Source organism: Marmota flaviventris, chromosome 2 (genome assembly GCF_047511675.1).
Source record: "Marmota flaviventris isolate mMarFla1 chromosome 2, mMarFla1.hap1, whole genome shotgun sequence".
In the NCBI taxonomy this organism is placed as follows: domain Eukaryota; kingdom Metazoa; phylum Chordata; class Mammalia; order Rodentia; family Sciuridae; genus Marmota; species Marmota flaviventris.
This window is the reverse complement of record NC_092499.1, coordinates 78913156-78933935: the sequence shown is the minus strand read 5'-3', so window position 1 is coordinate 78933935 and position 20780 is coordinate 78913156. Positions and strand designations below refer to the sequence as shown.

Here is a 20780-nt window from a genome sequence, read left to right as displayed (position 1 = left end):
CATGTCCAGTCATGGTTATGTGCCCACTTCCTGGCTAACCACTGTGGCTCATGGGTGGCAAATAAGGTCTGGCCTGAGTCATGCACTAATTCCTTGGCCACAGGACAGATAGTGTTGAGTGGTTACTGTTCATAGGATCCCATAAAGCAGAAAAATTTTAACTAGGGGTGAGAAAGCCTTCAGAAAACTTCTGTGGCCCCTACTAGAATCCTGTGCAGTAGGCAGAGCTAGTGTAGTACTTCACAAGGTAGGAGAGGACCAAAAGGAGGGGAAATAGGATGTCAGGCAGATAAAAATAGGTAGTCACTACATTAAATAAAATGCAAGCATACTGAGGTTAATATGCATAGTTCGTAACAGGAAGAGTTAGTAGGAAGATGAGGCAGGAGAGTGAGGTTGCACTAGGTTGTGGGGAGCCTTAAATGACCAGTGGAGTCATCTAAGGGTTTTGGTTGAAGAATGTTGTGTTCAGACCCGTGAGACCCTGTACCCTCAGAAACACTGCCTCTGGGCTAACTTTCCTAATTAATGTTTATGTTGTAAGATTTCCATGACCACACATGGCTCTCCTTTTTCCCCAACATTTTCAAATCTCAATACAGTAAATTACTTTTGTCCAATACTGAAATTCATGGACTCTTCAAACAATACACATGGATTTCTTTTTAGTCACAATGGCACTAACCAAAATTTGTGTGGGGGCTGGAAAGGTGAGTGGGAACATAGTAGTGGCTGGTTCTAGTCTGCAGATTCTTGGAGTTAGCCTGAAAACTTGAGAACTATGGTTTACTTTTGAACCCTGGACAGAGAAGTTGTGAATGAATTTTACTCTGTAAGATAAGAATGTGTCAATATTTTCTTATATTTGTCATCATCCTTTGATGTTGAGGGAAATTTTAGTCTCTTAATCTTCATAAACTTTTTATTGTTAAATGGGCAAATACCAGTTCCAGGTGAGAAAAATCACAACTAGGAAAGCTAGCATGAAAGCTTTAATTTTATGCCATCCAAGCTGATCACTACAGAGACCAAAGGATGCTTCAGTAAGATTCTAAAGATTATGAGAAAATTAACCTGCCTTGATTGTTGAAAATGAGAATTATAATCACAGTGACTTGGGAGTCTGAGGCAGGAGGTTCACCAAGTTGGAGAACAGTGGCAGCAATTTTTTTTTTTTAAGAGAGAGAGAGAGAGGAGATTCGGTGGACACACATCTTTATTCTATTTGTATGTGGTGCTGAGGCTTGAACCCAGCGCAACACGCATGCCAGGCAAGCGCGCTACCGCTTGAGCCACATCCCCAGCCCCAACAGTGGCAGCAATTTAATGAGACCCTCTTTCAAAATTAAGCCCCCTGGGTTCAATCTCCACTACTGGGAGGAGGGGAGAAGTAGGGATAACAAAAGGAAAAAGGCCACCTTCTGAGAGTTATTACTGCAGTCACTGAGGAGCATTTAGATCTGATAACTAGGGAGTATAAGAGGTCATAGGAGTTCAAAGAAAGGGAAAACAAGTCTCAGGAGAGTAATAGTGCTCTTTCTGAGAAATACTATCTGAGCAAAAAGCAAAAACCTTCCTAGACTTTACTGGCAGAGTATGGATTTATTATGACAACCTCAGGAACAGCAAATTTCTTTCATAAAACTCACAGGGAATCAAATATTTTTAGAGATCAAGCAGAGAAAAAAAGGGTATGAATGTTAAGAGGTTTTAGGGATGATCTTTGATATCTGATGTGCTCCAGGAGAGCATTAAAGGCAGTGTATTAGTATTCCCTATCCTTGGGTTCTGCATGCATGTATTTAACAACCAAGGATCAAAAACATCAGGAAAAAAATGCATCTGTACTGAACGTGAGTAGACTGTTTTTGTTTATTATTCCCTACATAATACAGTATAAGAGCTGTTCATACAGCATTTATATTATTTTAGAAATTAAAAGTAATTTAGAGATGCACAAGCATAAGATATATGCAAAAACTATGCCGTTTTATATAAGGAACTACAGCAACTGCAGATTTTGATATCTGCATGGGGTCTTGGAAACAATTCCCATGGACACCCAGAGATGAATACATTTTTTTCCATCGTACTCCAACCAGAAGGACAGATATAATCTTTCTAAGGAATATTTCCCAACATATCCTGAGTACTGTAGGGTGGGGAGGAAGTAAGCTGCACTCTGTTACCTATAAATGAAAAACCATAAGGTGACACACAATACTGAGCATGTACCCACCCCTATTCAAACACAAAGGCAGAGGAAGAGTTCATGCTAACAGTCTGCCAAGAACTATTAGTGGGAACACACACACACACACACCACACATACACAGAGATTAGCAAAAGCTCTTCTAGTCTCCAAAAAGTACAGCACCTAAATTTTTATATTTCCATGAGTTAAACTATGTTGTAACAGTCTCATTTTTGGTGGTACTAAGGATTAAACCAAGGGGTGCTCCACCATTAAACTATATCCTCAACCTTTTTTATTATCATTATTTTTATTCTGAGATAAGATCTAAGTTGGCAGGCTGACCTGGAACTTGAAATCCTCCCGCCTCAGCCTCCCAAATTGCTGGGATTACAGGAGTGCACCACAGTGCCCAGATTATGTTGGAAATTTTAGGAGTGTCATGATTGATAATCAACATGTAAACACTATGGGAAGGAATGAAAGGGATAGAAACATTATTTAACACTGCAACTCTTAAACATTATTTAACACTAAATTTGCATTGTCATTGAAATGGAAAACTAATAAAATCTTTCCTGGATATTTTGTTATATCCTTTTTGTTTTGCATTTCTTTTTTTTCCTTCCCGGGTGTTCTGAATGTGAGACATTAAGTTTGTAGTTACCTTGCAGGACTCTTTCATGAGGGCCTGGGAGGAACAAGGGAGGCCAACTGGAAAACTGAAGTCTACAGACATTTTTACTAATAGTTCGTTGCAAGCAAAACATCAGGTTATGCAAGAGGTCTGTGTGTGAGATAAGATAGATGGGACAACAAACTATGAGAGGCAGCTTCTGCCCTTTAGGAATTCCTTATTAGGGGAAACAGGTAGTCTGGTATAAAACACAGCTTGGTAATCAGGCACTAGTTCTGACTGTCACTGGTTTAGAATGAGGTTGTGTAGGGCAGGAGCACTGACTTGTAAGAGGAAGGCATTATGTGAGGGGATGAAACTGTAAAACAAAGGCATTTAATGTCATCAGTATTTCTCTAAGGATATTCCAAATAAAGAGAGTTTTTGGTTAAATAAGTTTGGAATTTTCCAAGCAATGTCAGGTAGACTTGTAATGCATTTAGTTTAGTAGAGGCTCCCAAAGTCCTCTCTACAGGAACCTTTAAATTTGGCTTTCCCAGACTTATTTTCTGACACACTGTTAACATTTGCATAGCATGCTTTGGAAAATGATTAAACAACCTTCTAGCTGTAAACTCTACCCTGGTTAGTATTTTCCCTTAGACACTCTACCACTTCCCTCTTATCACCATGGACTTGGTCTTTGAGTCTGCAGCTTCACTTTACTCCTCATCAGGACCTTTACTGATATTTAAATGGCTTCTATGAAACTAAAACATGTTTGGACTAGAACTCTGAAATCCATAAACTCTGAAAATATTCACAAGCATTCACGGTAGATTAATATAGGGTGTATAAACCTAGATTGTCACCATCCCAGTACCAACGTTTACTAAATATGAGAACTTCGAGATGAAATTCATGTGTTTCAAATCAGGCAGAGTACTGTCAGATTCCTGGCAGAGGCATGAGACTCAGGAAAGACAGAAAAATATGGAAGAGATAGAAAACTTCAGAATAACCACAGAAGTCAACGGTCCAACACTGTTTAGAAAGATTCTAGTTTCTCTTTTTTCAGTATATGATTGCTATATTCTCTTTTAGCTCTACCTTGACCTTTCCTTAACATCTCCTTTCTTCTTTAGTCCCATTTTCAAAACACTGAAAGATCATTAAAAAGCAATTTTAAGGATATGGACTAGAGTGGGCTTTCTCAAGTTTCCAAAAGTCTTATTCATTAGTAACTGAGGAGACAAAACTCTATAACTCTTTTATAAAGAAATTAAATGACGGGCTGGGGATGTGGCTCAAGCGGTAGCGTGCTCGCCTCGTATGCGTGTGGCCCGGGTTCGATCCTCAGCACCACATACAAAGATGTTGTGTCTGCCGAAAGCTTAAAAAAATAAATAAAAATTCTCTGTCTCCCTCTCTCTCTTTAAAAAAAAAAAGAAAGAAATTAAATGACTCTACTCTAGACCTTACATAAGATTCCATTGTTTGGTCTGACTCCACTTAAAGCCTCTTAAAGGGGCTCAGGTAGCTGACAAGTGGCCTGGGCTGTGACCCTGCACCTTCTGACTCTTGGGGGATGCAAAACTGGGATGTGATGTGTTACATATCTTATAGGCCAGAATGCTCTCATCCAATGAGGATGAGAGAGGAGAGGGAGGCGGAGGGGGAAAGGGGGGAAGGAAGGAGGGAGGGAGAAAGGGGAAGGAAGAAGGAGGGAGGAGGCAGGGGGGAAGGAGGAAGAGAGAAGGATTGATCAAAGTTTTTGTGTCTTGAGGCCTTTTGTGTGAGTAAAAAACCAATTGGACAATTTAGTAGAAGTAAAACATAGGTTCCTAAAAACCTTGCTTCACATATAAAGGACTTGTTATTGGAATATCCAGTATTATTTTATGATTATGTTCTAAAATACAGTTAATATTGAATTATAAGCAAAATTATTGCTGAAGATAGTTATGAACCAGCAAAAGGCTTAGAAAGGCTAATTTTAAAGGTAAAATAAAGTAAGATTTATTCCAAAACATTCTCCTTATTCTAATTTCCAACTACTCTTTGGATTAAAGTTGAATAATCTGATCAGTACTCAAGAGAACCATAGCATATACGCAAAATAGAGAATAAAATTTTAATAGTATCAAAAACAGGACTTTTTTTGGCCAATTTAGTACTTGCTGGAATAAAGTTGCAAAATGTTACTCAGTAACGGACTTAGCTTCTATATCAAGCCAGAATTACACATACTCTGTATATCACTTGAGTATATACAAGTACATCCCATGATAAACATGCAGAGACATGAAAACAAGAATACGATAAAACTAAAATCACCATCTCTCATCGAGGAAATAATTGGAAACAAACACCTGCCCAGTGGTCCAGGATATCTATTTTGAAAAGAAGGTTTTGAATGTTGTTCTTTCCAAGAATTCAAGTAAACTCTGAGTGGTAAAATTTGACTGTTTTCCAATATGAAGTAAAGAAAGTGGACATATTCCTTCAGTTATGGTAACTTATTTTTCTTCTCAATATCAAATTAAAATGTGTGATGGAATCTTACTCTTTTAAGGTAAAAAAAGGCTCTTCACATTGCAGTGGTTAAGAAGGAACCCCTAAAGCTCTTGGGCATTTAAGTGTCAAACCAAATACAGCAACATATGTTCAAGTACCTTTAAAGACAGTCATATGACATGGGTTTAATTTTCCTGAGAACTAAATTAGACCTAAAAAATAAACAGGCTATGAAAATGACCTGAGTTCATAGGTAACTCTGAATTAAAAGGGGATTGCTTCAGTTTTGCTAAGATACCATCAAAAGCCTTTTATAGCAAGGGCTTCTTACTGAGTCATGAACTTGGTCATGGAGCCTTCAGACTTTTTTAAATATTAAAAAGAAGTGCTTCATATTGTGCAAATTCAATGTAAGGCCAAAACAGCCAATAGTACTGATGGTGTGGAATAAAGCCTCTGAATAAACCAGAGGTTCTACTAACCTATAAAGAGAGGAGGTGGGATGTGAGACTGACGGACTCCACTACCCCTACCCCCCAACAGTGACTGCTGGGAAGCTAAGAAATTCCTTGCAAGATAAATAAAAACAGCACCTTGAGTGGAACCTAGTGGAAGCACTCAGAAGTGAGGGTTGGCTGTGGCAGAGATGGCTACTATCCGCTCTTTTAAAAAAACTTCTTTGTGTGTGAAGACCCAAGAATGGATATGCAGGGTAATATATTGGTTACACAGTCATTTCTTCAACTTCTGCTATTGTCTGCAAACTAACAGGTCACATGTGAATTTTAAACAGCATGTAAAATAATATGGTCTGCCTTCATCCAAGTCCTGATTTGCTATGTAATCTAATGCAAGGCACTTTAAACGTTTTGGTGCCTTGGTGTAGTAACAGGTAACATGAAAACAATGCTCATTTACTTACCTGGAGGAGCAACTACCCACATTGCTGAATGCACATCTCTTAAAGCCCTTTGAGCTCCCCAGATGAAAAGCACTGTGGAAACAATCACGGCTGAGAAAAACCCTTTTAGGGCCTCAGTGTCTTGATTCATTGTGCCTACTCTGTTTTAATACTTTAAAAATTTGTTAGTAGCCCTAGATCCCTTCATCTATGTTAATATTTGGCACATAAATGTTTATACATTTTTTTTGTTTTCATATTCCTTATTCCAAAGATGTCTAATGGTTTTCTAATAAAGTTAATGAAATGTACCCAATATGGAGTACTGCCAAGTTTAGAAAAATTTTACTTTCTTTGAGATATATGGGACATAATAAAAAGTTCACTTAAAGAAAAACTGAACTAGTGTTGTATGAAACACAAGTTTTTAATGAAAAAAATATCGAAAGTATACCACAGTGTCTATATGTTCATCTGAAGAGTACAAAGATGGAATTCTGAGAAAAAAGGGTCTTAACACTATAGAAACTAAATGTGGTTCTTAAATTAATTCAAAGGAAACATTAAAAAATGTAATGTTTCATACACTGAAATAAAGCAATTAGTCAGAGGTCATAAATTATAAATATAGTAGTTCAAATATTGTTCTTTTTAGTTCAACTAAAATATTGTTTTTTAGCATTAGTTTCTCTTCTCAAAGGAATTGTGAAAATGGAAGATTTCATAAAATTTAAAACAATGATATACCACACTGTAATCTTTACAGACTACATTGAACCTTGAACATTTTAGACTTATAACATATTTTGGTTAATACATTAGATTCAACCCATTAATATGATTTTATATTTTGGTGAAATTAGATTGTAATTTGTAACCTTTACATGCAGTTCACCCAAACCTTCCTCACTTCCAGGTCTTACTTGATTCTCTGCAGGGAGTTCTGTCAGATTCATAATCGAAATAATGGAACTGTAAGTAACTTCTTTAGAACTGAAAATGTGTTTTTTTTTTTTTTTTAAATAAAGTGCTTTTAAATTCAAATATTTCTTGCCCCAAACAAAACTGGAACATACTTAACCCTGAAATCTTCATATCTTGACACACATATTTTAACAGAAAAAAAAATCAGTTTTGGATCATTAATGTCCTTCAAGAGTTCAGATTGGATCTAAATTGGGTTTTGCATCATTATCGTGCTCGTGTTTATACATGAAAGTTAAAAGAAAGAGGGCCACATCCAAGGATGACCAGTAGGCAGTGTGTGACGTGACAGCTGACCAATAGCGGCTCTCCACAAGGCCTTCTCTGAGTTCAAAATCGATCCTGTGATCCAATTCCACTAAAAAGAAGAAAGAAGTTAAATGAACAATGATTATAATAAGATAGTTCAATATAGACTTTTACAGTTGAGAGTAAAAATTTAGCCAATGAACATGATTTTTCTAACTGCCCTTTTTAAAAAAGAAGTCTTTTACTCTATTCTTATGGAACAAACACCTGAAAGAGCTTCAGTAGCACTGGATTCTATTTGGTGGAGTCTATTCCTCTGTTTATGCAAGTCAATATGGAACAACAAAGGAAGATGGCCAAAAAAAATTCACTAGGCACCATGGCACATTTTTGGAGTAAAAGGAACTGGGCTTAAATTCTGGCATTACCTTTTATTCTTTGTTCCCAATCTGTTAAATAAAAACACTCCCCTTGAAGAACTATGGGCCATGCTTGCATGCATAATGCCCACTGCAGGGTAACAGATCATTCAATGGCTCCTTATATAGGAGGCCTATGTCTTCAAAGATAACCATCTTATCATAGTCAAAATGTTTTTTCCCTACTAGACTGAATTCCTTCCTTAAGGCCACCACTACACACCCTACTCTGCATTCAGTCAGCATGAAACAGCAAGTGCTCATTAAAATGTTAGAACCCCTAGGTGTCTGTGCAGGAGAAGCTGGGAGAACAGTGGTAATTGTTAGGAGAAGGACTACGCGTACAATAGTGCTATCCTCAAATAATTCAGTAGCTTGGTGCAGTGGCACACGCCTGAAATCCCAGTGGTCTGGTAGGCTGAGCATCGTAAGTTCAAAACCAGCGTTAGCAAGGGAGAGGTGCTAAGCAATTCAGTGAAATGCTGTCTCTAAATAAAATCAAAACAGGGCTGGGGAATGTGGCTCAGTGGTTGAGTACCCCTGAGTTTAATCCCTGGTATTCCCCACCACAAAAAATTCAATGAATTTATTAAGTCTCTTATTAAAAGCTACATAAGGTCCTTACAATACCTGTTAGAAGAAAAATCCCCTTAAACAAATCTAGACTCTTATGAGAATCTCAATGGACTTATTTGATAAATCCTTACTGAAAACATTTAGATGACTTTTTGATCTTCAGGAACTCCTTTAAAACTGCATGAGCCATGTGGTATGAAGGGTCTGTCTTATAAAACAAAAACATCAAGTCACTACCAACCAGACGTTGCTTAAAGTCTGCTCTTTCTTCAAAGTGCCAAAGATGATCAAAAGTAAGAATTAGTAAAAATCAAGAAGGCTGGAGAAAACGTTAGGTTTTGCTTTATACTAGGAATTTGGTAGTCACACACACAAATCCTACCACTCTATGAAGCAAGTGCTTACTTAATGCTTATTTTAAGTGGGTATTTTGTAAGAATATTATTTGGCAGTTTAAAAAGGATTACACATGGGGTTTGGGTTGTGGCTCAGCGGTAGAACTCTTGCCTAGCATGTATGAGGTGCGCTGGGTTCGATCCTCAGCACCACATAAAAATAATAAATAAAATAAAGGTATTGTGTTTAACTACTACAACAAAAAAAATTAAAACAAATAAAATAAAGTTTTTTTAAAAGGTCATATAGTTATTATTTTGCTATTCAATTATGTTTTTCTAACAAGAAATGTTCATGGATTTATCTGAACATATTCAGGAAAGGTTTACATTAAGAGGTATAAATACCAATTAGGCTAGAAGATACTTGTAAAATACATTGACTTAGGCTTTTTACAAAGTTCTTTTTGATTATGACTATTTCATTTAATTAAGCTAATCCATTATAAATCAGAAATAGCTGATATCCACGTGGACTTGTGAGGTGGGAATGTCCTAACCTTCTAACATATATTCCATGAACATTTGTATTACATTCGTAGGCACATTCCAGCACAACAGTCAGGAACATGAAAAAAGAGAAGAAAACTGGAATTCTCAAGTATAATGAAGGCAAGTCCAGATGACACTGGTTACAAAGAAAAAAGAGGAGGGAAAACAGAAGAGATAGGAAAACATATGTGTTAAGATTGGTAAGGACCACTGGGTTATACTGGGTTATACTAAGAACTCATTTTCAAATGCCATTGCATCATAGCTTCTAGTCCAAAGTCTTTAGTTGAATTCCTGTTTTTAAGTAAAAGGGAGATTTTCCCTGTTACAAGTGTTCTCTGGCTCCTATTTAATTTTGTGGCCCTGAAATTTATTTTTAATATGTTTCTACTGTCTTATAACACTATCTTTCACAGACACTCAAATGTTAATTTTTGTTCTGTTATACCATGTGCCCTTGTCATTCTTACCACCTATAGGAACTTTAATCAATGTCACTGATAGATTGGCTCCCCCTCCTTTTCTATTAATCTTTGGGTTGTACTGATGAAAATGGGAATTTAAGTAGCCAGCATATACCTCATGAACCTATTCCAGTCCCTCATCCTCCTTAAAAGGTTTACTCCATACAATCTACCTATAAGTGTGGTTATCTATGCTGGTTGTGTGGAAAAATGAATGGAACTGGTAGGCCTGTGCCTGTCTCTCTTTTATGTAGATCAGGGAATTCCCAAGGGAGTGGAGTTCTATATGGCAGCATCCTCTACATGTGCAATGTGACCTGCTCTTGGCCAAAGCAGGGTTGGGTATATAAGAAGTACATAAATGAGTTATATAAACTCATTTATATAAGTATATAAATGAGTTTCTCATTTTTATAACTGGTAAAAGATTACCCAGAAAGGAAAGATTATGTGTTCAGAGTTCTTGATCCCAAGTTATTTATTTCTGAGTGGCCTCAGAGCAACTAAACATTTCATGTAGTTAAGTGTTTAACATGCAAGGAATATTTATAATTTGTTAAGTATTGGTTCTTCCAACTATTCTTTATTTTAAAATACTAACAAAAATTTCAAAATCAGCTTTATAATCAGTTGTCATCTCTGCCAAAATTTTTTTTTCTCAAAATAAAAAGTATTCTGGAAGACATTCAAATTCTCAATAGATGACCACAGATAGGCACACTTTTTGAGTATTAAAAACTCTAGGAAATAGCCAGAGTTGTTAGACTCTACATAGGCTGGTTAACAAACTTTTCTAATCATATTCAATTCAGAACTACTCCCCCTTCCACTCCCTTCCTCTTCTCAAGAAAACTAATGCATAGTTCTCTACGCATCCCCCATGCTTCACAGCCCTAGTTCTGCCCCTGCTGTTTCTTTTTCCTGCAATGTCTTTTCATTTCTGCATGTCCATACCACACTTCTTTCACAAAGTCTTTTTTAATTTCTCCAGGTGAAAGCAGCTCTCATTCCTCAGAATTGACAAGATTCCTTTCATTTCTGCCTGTTAGGTGTGACTCATCACATGCTACCACAAGTTATAGATATGCAATTATCTATACCTTCCTACTAGCACCTTCCCTACTAGGACATATGCTCTTCATAAAATATTAAATTTTTATGACAGCATTTAATAGTTATGGTATTAAAGTCTGTAAGTCTGTTTCATCTTGGTATCTTTTCTAGTGATTACCATGATATCTTGGCTCATGGTAACATTTAATAAAGGTATTGGATAAGTGAAAACAAGGAAAGAGAAAATGAAAGTCAAATAGATCTTGCCACCTGAATCTGTTTGATGCAGATATGATTAGTGATCTAACTGCTTGGGCTTCTTAATATAGGACAAATATATGAGTAGGTTAATTTTCCTTCCTCTAACTGAAAATGCAAAAGGCACAAATAAAATTATTTCTTTATTAAAGTGACTGGCTAATTTGATCAGCAAGGACCAGAGAGATCTCCTACATAAGATCATTTCTTGAGGGGAATTCATTGAATTTAATCAATACAAAATATTGCTATGAAGCCCCCCCCCCAAAAAAAAGCTTCTTACACTAAAACTTGATAAGCCATTTTTGACTATTAAAAAAATTTATAAAAATCAGCAGAGTGTAATATTAAATGTAGCTAAAATATCCAAAGACAAAGGTAATTTTTAAAATCAAAGGCAAAATCTAATATTAAAAACAGGAAAGAGAGAAGCTACAAAAAAAGGAATGAGAATAAAAAAAAAATATTTTAAATTGTTAAGATTAGTTCTTGGTGTGAGAATGTGAATAAAATTACAAAGAGGCTGAAAGTATCTCTTACCTCCAATAATACTATTTTAAAAAGTGAATCTACTTCTTTAAAGTATTTCAAATATTTGTATTGAAACTAGATATCAATATATTTACAACCCCCTAAGTGTTAAAAATCACTGAATCCTGAAATAATTAGGAATGATTAAGTTCTTTGTATTATGAAATCTTTTTTATATTTACATGAAAAGCACAGTTAACCTCTTTTAAGATGTGATAGGATAATAAAGAAGAGGAGCCAGGTGTGGTGGCACATCTGTAATCCCAGCTACTCAGGAAGCTGCAGCCAGGAGATTACAAGTTCGAGGCCATCCTAGGCAACCTAGCAAGACCCTGTCTCAAAAAAATAATAAAAAAGGTCTGGGTATGTAGCTCAGTGATAAAGCATGCCTGAGGCCCTGGGTTCAATCCCCAGTATCATAGAAGAAGGATAGAAAGAAACAGACCTATCTAAAAGGTTCCTTTTCTATAGGAGTATAACAAGAATATTATATACTTTAGCACATTAAGCAGATAATCAATACCCAGGTTTCAGGAAGATTAGAAAATATGGGAGGGAAATACATATAAAATAGTCTATAGTGGTAACATGAAGGTGATCTCAGATGATTTGACCCAATTTTTCCATTACAGAAGATTAGGTAGATCGTTTTTATAGTGTTTTGAGTGCTATTCCTGTCATATACCATACCGAGGGTATTATCTTTATTCTGCATTACATTTTCCGGAAAAAGAAGTTGTGGGAGATAAAAGAACGATTCTTGAAGTCTGAAATCTGTGAAAAAAAAAACACAAGATGCTGTAAAGATGTGGCTAATGGTTAAAAATGGCCTTCAATGTTGCAGTGGTCAAAAGTTAGAACAATACTTCCAAATAAGCTGACTATATAATGTACATAAGGAAGTATACCCCTTGGTTTTTGTGAAGTGCTTTTTCATGAAAAATGCAAGCATAATTAACTTTGAAATATAATTTTATAATTTATTATTACCCAGATGGTCCCCACATTTACAACTAATTTAGGCTCCAACCCAGAGCAATGCTAAAAGAAACAGATCTTTTCCTTTCATAATTATTTTACAAACACAGAAGGACAAGAAATGAAACCACAAATCTTTTGAAAAGAAGCCTAGACTTTTTAAAAGAAACAAAGAATAGATATATAATAGATGTATAAGATGCTTCAATTTGATGAAACACTGATTCAACTGACCACATTACTCTTCAAAGACAAAAGCCCTGACTGACCACAAATTCGAAGTCTGTTGCCTTCTTACCCTAAAACAGTGAGGACAACAAGAGAGAGAGTAGCTTCAGAAGAAAGGTTATCCAGAAGAACTGAGGCAATCACCTAATCACAACCACCAAATTTCAGAAAGAAGATTAAGGAAGAACTATTTTTTGATTTACAAGATAAAGCCAAGACAGCAATTATGATGTAAGAAATTTGTCTAAGTCAAAAATTACATAAAACGGTATGTTATTGAAGCAAGTCAAAGAATTAAGCCTATTCTGAGGATCTGATTTAAAAGGTAGACTTCTATTTTGGTAGTAGTTGTCCAATTTTAATAGTGACATGTCTTCTAGAGATGAATATATGTAATTAAGACTCATGATTAACTCAGATTTAGTTGAGACAACAGAAGACAAGGAATTTACCATTAGGACAAGCAAAGAATTTACATGCAAGAATGGCAGAATATGTGTTAAGCCAAGTATCTTTATGGAATGTTCTAGAAGTAGAAGGTTTCTCTATTATCATCTTGAAATTAATATGTTAAATAGAGACAAAAAAAAAAAAACCCCAAACAAAAGCCCTGAGAAACAACAAACTGAAGCAGTTTCCTTCCTTTGGATCCTATAGATTACATGTTTTCATTACCGTTTTTCTGGGATTCAACTCCTAGTGTGCTTTTCTTGTTTCCTCATTTACTCTGTTAATTAGCATCACTCTTGTATTTTAATAGCATTACAAAGAACTGTGATTTAACTGTCAGGTCACAAAATTCTTTGAAATTAATTTTCTTTAGAAGTTAGAGTGATCTTTTGACACCTGCATGTCATGACAAAATTTTGTTTTCACAATCACATTTTTGATATTAAGTAAAAATGACAACTGAAATCAGCAATAGTATAGAAACTCTTACAGGAAAACTAACTATTATATACAAATACTAAAGTTTAAGAAGAATTTTCTAGAAAGGATTCAAAAGACCTGCAATCATGTTTTCAGTTCTTAATAAGAACAAATTAAAAAAAAAAATGCTGTTTGCCTAGTTAGGAATGTACAACCCTACTGACAATTTACGCTGGCGTGGGGCTGGCTGCAGAAATATCCATCCTCTTTAGACCATTAAACTTGAACTTGCTTCCTTTTTAAGCAAGTTTTATGGATGGCAATGAATGCTGGTAATTTTAAAATTCAGAGCACCAGACACAGAAAGAACACAATGATACAAGTAACTGAAATATGTTTAAAATTTTTTTAGAGAAGGCAATTGTCCCTCTTTCTATAGTTATAGAACATTTTTAGAATGTATATAAGTGTGTGTGTGTGTGTATTTTTTTCCAGAATCTTCATTTCCTTTTATACATCTCAAAGGAAAAAAAGGCCTTGACTATTAGTTTTATTTTACTGAACACTTAAAAATAATGTTCAAGTTCAGATTTTTTGGATGTTGAGTATATACTAAGTACATAAGTGAGTCATAATTTTTCAAGATTTTAAACTTTATAAGTCCACTAGAAAAAATTAAAGTCCTATTCTCATGCTAAGCCCAACTGGGACAGGACTGGAAGCCATACAGTGGAACTAATAAAAATTCTAAGCTTTGAAGGTCTCATAATTAGGCTAGATGAGGGGAACGTGGAATTAGCAGGAGGATGGCTCCGGCAGAGCAGTTTTAAAAAGTTTCAGACCAGATACATCATAGATTTGAAGCAATTTTTAAGACTGAGAAGACCATATTTATAAAAATCAACTTTATAAAAATCAGGGGTACTTACCCCAAAGAGATTTGTTTATACTTGATATTTTAGAGCCTTGTACCACAACGCCCTGATTATTAATGATCTAACTATCAATTTACCAATGCAGAAACAGAAACTGCATTTACATGGAAAGTAACCTTAAAAATATAAGGAGGAGGAAAGTATTTTTTTTTTTAAGTTAAGGTATGCTTTAGATCTGAGCTAGTGCTAATATCTTAAAATGTCCTGCTCTTCTCAAGTTTTAAAAAGACAGCAGTATAAACTCAATGGAAGAACTATATGAACTAACATGCAGAATCAAGAAAGCCAGAACTGCTATGTGGAAGGGTCTGGGTTGCCACGGTGGTAGTAGAAGGAGAAGGAACTGATTTCTTCTCATCTTCCATTGAGTCTTTTGATGTCTCCGATGGCTGGGATGCAGATGAACGTCCAAATCTTGAGAACAGCATTCCTCCAAGCCCCTTTCCAATGCTAGCAGCTCCTGCATTTTACAAAACAGGGTAGTCATTTTGTTGAAACATACCACACACTAAGCTGAAGAGCACCACCCATAATTGCAGCCAACTGGCAGAGGGACCAAGTCCTAGTCATGCTTTTCCAGGGTGGAGACATAAGAAAATTACAATTTATCCTGTAGGTTTCTAAATACAAGTGGTGTTAAAAAGAAGGAGAGTTGTATAAACTCTAGGAGTCCAGCTTATAGGAATATAAACAAAGGAATAACGATGTTATTTTATTTAAGTGATCACCATTATTGAAATATTTAGCAAGATTAAAAACTTTAATAAGAGAACCATGCCATTGACATGGTATCAATTTACTATTGACAGATATACTTACTACTGAAGTTAAGCAGATATATTATAAAAATCCATTAATAAACCATCTGTGCCTATGACCAAGTGAAACATCAAATGAGCCTAGTAGACAAAGCTCATTTCTAGTGCCATCTTGTGGCATTTTGTATTAAGGCCGCTTGCAACCAAAAGCAATGAACAAATTCAAGCACAGAATTAAGTGATACAAACATTGCACTAGTACTGGAGATCATTCAAAATGTCCTTGTGGCTCTCAGGAAGCACAGTTCAAGAGACATAGAACAGATCAGAGGACTGGGTGAGGGGAGGCTCTTACAACACATTTCACAGAAGAGGAAGTGGAACATAAAAAACTATAGAATTTGCTCCAAATCTCCTAGTAGGTGATATGGTCCAGATTAAAATGATGAAATTGATTCTCAGAACTATGCTTTTTCTGTATCCATTCTTCTTATCTCACATAAAACTTCAGGCTCTGATCTAATCAGTGCACTTTAGAACTTTTGGTCCTCAACTGGCAGTTGGAGGGTAGTTAATTCTAGGAGATTAGCTATTGAAAGTTTAATGAATACACCAAGTATTTCCAAGTTTCCCAAATTTAATATCTATAAAAATATGCTTATAGTCATGAATAAAAAATGCTTAAAAGAGAAATTACCTAATATGCTTGCTTTGCCTATATTAGTTATAGATTCTCCATAGTGTCGGCGGGATAAGACTGGTGAGGTCACAGGGCTTGGTAGGGTTGAAATGCCTTCATTCTCTGAAATTGAGGTAGGTTCTTTTGCTGGGTTGAGAAAACTTGGCTTCATATGCTCATAAGGTAGAGGATTTGAAGTATTGTACCAGTGGATCTGGACAGGTGAAATGTTGCTGTAGTGTTTCAATATTAATGGTTCTAATCTATAAGCCTTGATTTTAAAAAAGTTCAAAGAAACACAACATTAATGCACAATGCTTGAATATTAAGACAATGTATATTTTTATACTATTTTACATTAAGTAGATGATATTTAAAAAGCAGATATTTCAAACATGTATTTTTTATTTGTTCACTGTTAATAATATGTGCCCGGGTTATTAATATGCACCCTTAATGATTAGATTATGAAAAAAAATAAGACTTAGTCTAGGATAATAGTGTTCATTAATTCATTTTTTAGAGGTATAGATTAATTTTATTATGTTGATATCTAAAAATTAGATTTATGACAGTCTCATAAAATGAAGTAAATGCTAACACGGAGTACAACAAATAAGGCCAATTTTATATATTTTAGAATCTCTTATTAAACTTGATTTTCAAATAGATTAATATAGTAACAGCATAAATTAAATGCCAACAAAAGACTATTTGCTCAGGGCTGGGGTTGCGGCTCAGTGGCAGAGCGCTTGCATAGCACATGTGAGGCAATGGGTTAGATCTTCAGCACCACATAAAAATAAATAAAATACAGGCATTGTATCCATCTACAACTAAAAATTATATATATTAAAAAAAAAAAGACTATTTGCCCAATGTAAAGCTGGGATGATGTAGCAGAAAAGTCAATGGATGTAGTAGCATCAGAATCCTCCAAGTTTATATTCTGGCCTCTGCTACTTATTAACTGATACTTGTTAGGTCACAAGATCTCAGAGCCTTAGTTTCCTGATTAGAAAGGATCGCATTCCCCTTACAGGGATGTGAAGTAGAACAGATAATACTTGTAAAAATCGCCTAGCACAGTTCTGACAAACAATGAAAAGAAGTTAACATATTAATGTAAAAAAGATCACAGGAATGAGGATATAGCTCAGTGTGCTTATTACCATGTGAAAGGTTCTGGCCCTACTACAAACAAACAAACAAACAAAAAAATACAAATTTAACATATTAAGAAAAGGGCTCACAGTTCAGCTATAAACTCAAATGCATTTTCACGTTATAAAAAAATGGTAAGATGAACATACAGTAATGAAATGCTTATTGTCTAGCTGGGTACTTTCACACATTTTACTTAATCAAAACAACCCTGTAAGGTAAAATATTATTAACTGCATCATATACATTAGATACAGGCTCAGAAATGACTTAGCCAAGATTGTGTAGTCTATATTTGAGTCTAACATCAGAGACTCCCAGATGTATCTAGTTGAAGTTTATTTCCAGTTATTTAATTCCAGGTGAAGTTTGTTTCTTAAATATGGCAGTATATGGGAGATTTTCTAATATTTGAGTATTAGTAAATAGCATATTAGTTGGTACTGGCTAAGGGTTATTTGAAAGAATTCACAGAATTATAACAAAAGCTACTATTCAGAGAATGAATGCCATTTTGTTTGTTTTACTATTTAGTTATTCCTAGCCTTCATTCCCAAAGGACTTTTGGAATCATATTTGTTTTGTTTTGTTTGGGATGAGGACTGAAACCAGGGCCTCTTGTGTGCTAAGCACACTCTCCCAATGCACTACATCCCTGGCCCAGAGTATTTTTCTTGTCTAAAAAATCTTATTTGGCATTACACAGTTTACCTAGATGCAAGATCCTTGGAATGTGCATACATTAAAAATCATTATTTACAACACAAATAAAATGGAGAATGGAAAAAATCCAACATTTCTATTAGGCTAAAATAGTTTCACTTTTTCATATTTAATATCTGAATATTTTTATTTTTAAGGGGATCTATAAAACCTTCTAATATTGGAACATGTGTAGGAGAAAAAGGTATTTAAAAATCAGGATTTTTAAGATTTCTCGTTCCTAATTATTGATAACACAATATGTTTAAGGTTTGAAAGTCTGGTAGACCCTTATCTCTTGTATTAATTGGCCAGGGGCAACATTATGTCCTTATATTACAACATAAACAGACGATTTCTGAAGCATTTTATTTCATGAGCTCTAAATGAACCAAGACACAAAGAATATAAATTTTTGCAATAAATCAGATAAACTCTTTTTGTAAATTCAGTGATACCTGGGGCAAGGTTTTCTATAGATTTTGTTTAAGGAATAATTTAGTATTGAGAAAAAAAATGTACATTATAACTCACCACTGGATCTGTAGGATGGAAAATATTTAGCAACCGATTACAAATCTCTCTAGGTAAAATATGGTCTTGACTTCCAGTGTTTCCTGGGCGGATGCCACGCAATGCCAAAAAAACAGCTAGTGGGGATCCCATACAGAAGAAATTCTCAACCTAAAATGAATAAGGCATCCTAAATTTTAAAAATGATTGTTATTTTTCAACAGAATTTGGACATAACATGTTAAATAGTGAAATATAAATAACAAAATTATCTCTAAGTATATTTGTTTTTAAAAAGCTTTGTTCAAATGGTATCTGAATTACTTATTAATTATATGTCAACCATTTATCACTCTAAAACAATCTGTTTCAGGAAGGATTTCATTATTTTCAAATCTTACAAAAGCCAAAATATAATTAGAAGAAAACTAAGGAGAAAGAAGACCATTTCATTGTGTTTCATTATACTCAAAGATTTGCTGAGCTACTACTTTGTATGAATATGCTAGGTATTGTGAATGGGTCAAGATCTAAAGGACTAGTAAGAGGTTCTTCTGAGTTTGCAATCCTATGAAGAATAAAATAAGGGCTTAACAAGTGGAAAGAGTGCCATAAAAGAGTGAAGAAAGGAATTATTAATTCTAACTCTTAAGGCTCTAAGAGACAGGCAGTATTTGCAGTAAACAGTAAAAATGAAAAGAATTTCTACAGATGAGGTTGGGACACTGGAGCTGAAAAGAATGACAGATGCACATGAACTAAAGAGGAAGGGGAAGTCCTTATTTTTGAGAATAGAAATAGATATTCTATTAAATGACTGAAAAATTATGTATGGAACAAATGCAGGTAAGGATGATAATGCTCAGGTCATTGTTAGATTAAGAAAATTGAGCTAAAAAAAAAAAAAAAAGGAAGTCAGGCTTAATTTTACAGGTAGTGAAGAAAAGGATTTGTCTGATTAGAAGATAAACCTGAGGGGCTGGGGATGTGGCTCAAGCGGTGACACGCTCGCCTGGCATGCGCAGGTCGCTGGGTTCGATCCTCAGCACCACATAAAAATAAAATAAAGATGTTGTGTCCACCGAAAACTAAAAAATAAATATTAAAAAAAAAAGAAGATAAACCTGATAGTAGTGTATGGATGAATTAAAAAATTGAGAGATTACTGACTTTGAGAAATATACTGAAAAGGTTGAGGCAAGAGATTATCTTAAATAAGGCAGGACAAGCTGTTCCATTCATAAATGGAAATATGAGGACAGAGTGAGATAACATTATGGAATGGAGATGGGGATCAGGAATGGCGACAGACAATTCACAAGATTTTGGTCTGCCTGACTGAGAGGACAATGGTTCCATTAATTGTAATAGAAATCTCCAGGTAAATTCCATTTCTGTTCACAATAAGTTTGAGGTATCTGTAACATGTAATATGTAGTTAAAATTTTGGGGTAAGAGATACAGAAGATGTGTTATCCGAGTCTATGTATCACCATCATAGAAGCAGCATGTAAAAACTAAAATAACAGTAAGCTTGCCTAGGAAGTGCAAAGAATAAGAAAAGGGTTATATGTAGAACGTGTATCTACATTTAATTGGCAGGTGGAAGGGAAGCTACAAAAGAGATAGGAAAAAGAAGAAAGGGACAGGGTGGTAAAGTGGGATCATGGAAGACAAGGGAAGTGAGGGTTTCAAGGAAATCTGGGTGGCCAACAGCACTGGGTAATATAGAGAATATAACATCTTTCCTGCCCAAATCCACCTAAACTCTCATATGTCCTGTCTTGATGAGTAAGATCCCACATTCATCCTTCCCTCTCACTCCCAAATTCAATAAGTCACTCTAACAGATTCTAACCCGAACATTCCACCTCATCACCTGTCATCTGAACTATATTGTGACAGAGGCCTTGCCTCTAATTTTATACACCTTTAATCCTTCTCAACAGACTCTGGAATGATTTTTCTCTCACCCCCATCAAAAAATTTACATATACATACATATTTTTTAAAGGATGATTTTCAACAAGTTTGAAGGTTGATAAAAATTACTTATGTAGATAAAAATTAAAAATAAAGCCTTCTATTTTATTTTGTGACACTGGGGATTGAACCCAGGGCCTCACACATGCTAGGCAAGTGCTCTACCACTAAGCTACATGCCCAGCCCAAAGAAAAAGCATTTTAAGTAATAGAGTCACAGAGGATAATACTAAGTTTTGAATGGAATAACATTCATTTCTTCTAAAACTTGAGAAAAGTAGTATCAAAAAAGATACAAAAAATAGTCGCACAAGAGAAAGT

The 20780-nt window shown here is 35.1% G+C and overlaps 1 protein-coding gene across 6 annotated transcripts in view; it reads right to left on the bottom strand.

The window, feature by feature from the left end:
• Positions 1–4930: 4930 nt before the first annotated feature.
• Positions 4931–20780, bottom strand: part of Ddhd1 (DDHD domain containing 1) — a 76775-nt gene continuing 60925 nt past the window's right edge. For 3 of the 6 annotated variants that reach the window (XM_071608038.1, XM_027929634.2, XM_027929635.2), the window contains 5 exons: positions 18498–18647; positions 16116–16368; positions 14929–15120; positions 12340–12423; positions 4931–7570 (listed from right to left, as the gene is read on the bottom strand). In XM_071608038.1, the coding sequence (XP_071464139.1) occupies positions 7389–7570; positions 12340–12423; positions 14929–15120; positions 16116–16368; positions 18498–18647 (861 nt within the window). In that variant the 3' untranslated portion in view covers positions 4931–7388. The remainder of the gene's footprint in view (positions 7571–12339; positions 12424–14928; positions 15121–16115; positions 16369–18497; positions 18648–20780) is intronic. The other 3 variants (XM_071608039.1, XM_071608040.1, XM_027929636.2) reach the window with 1 other exon arrangement.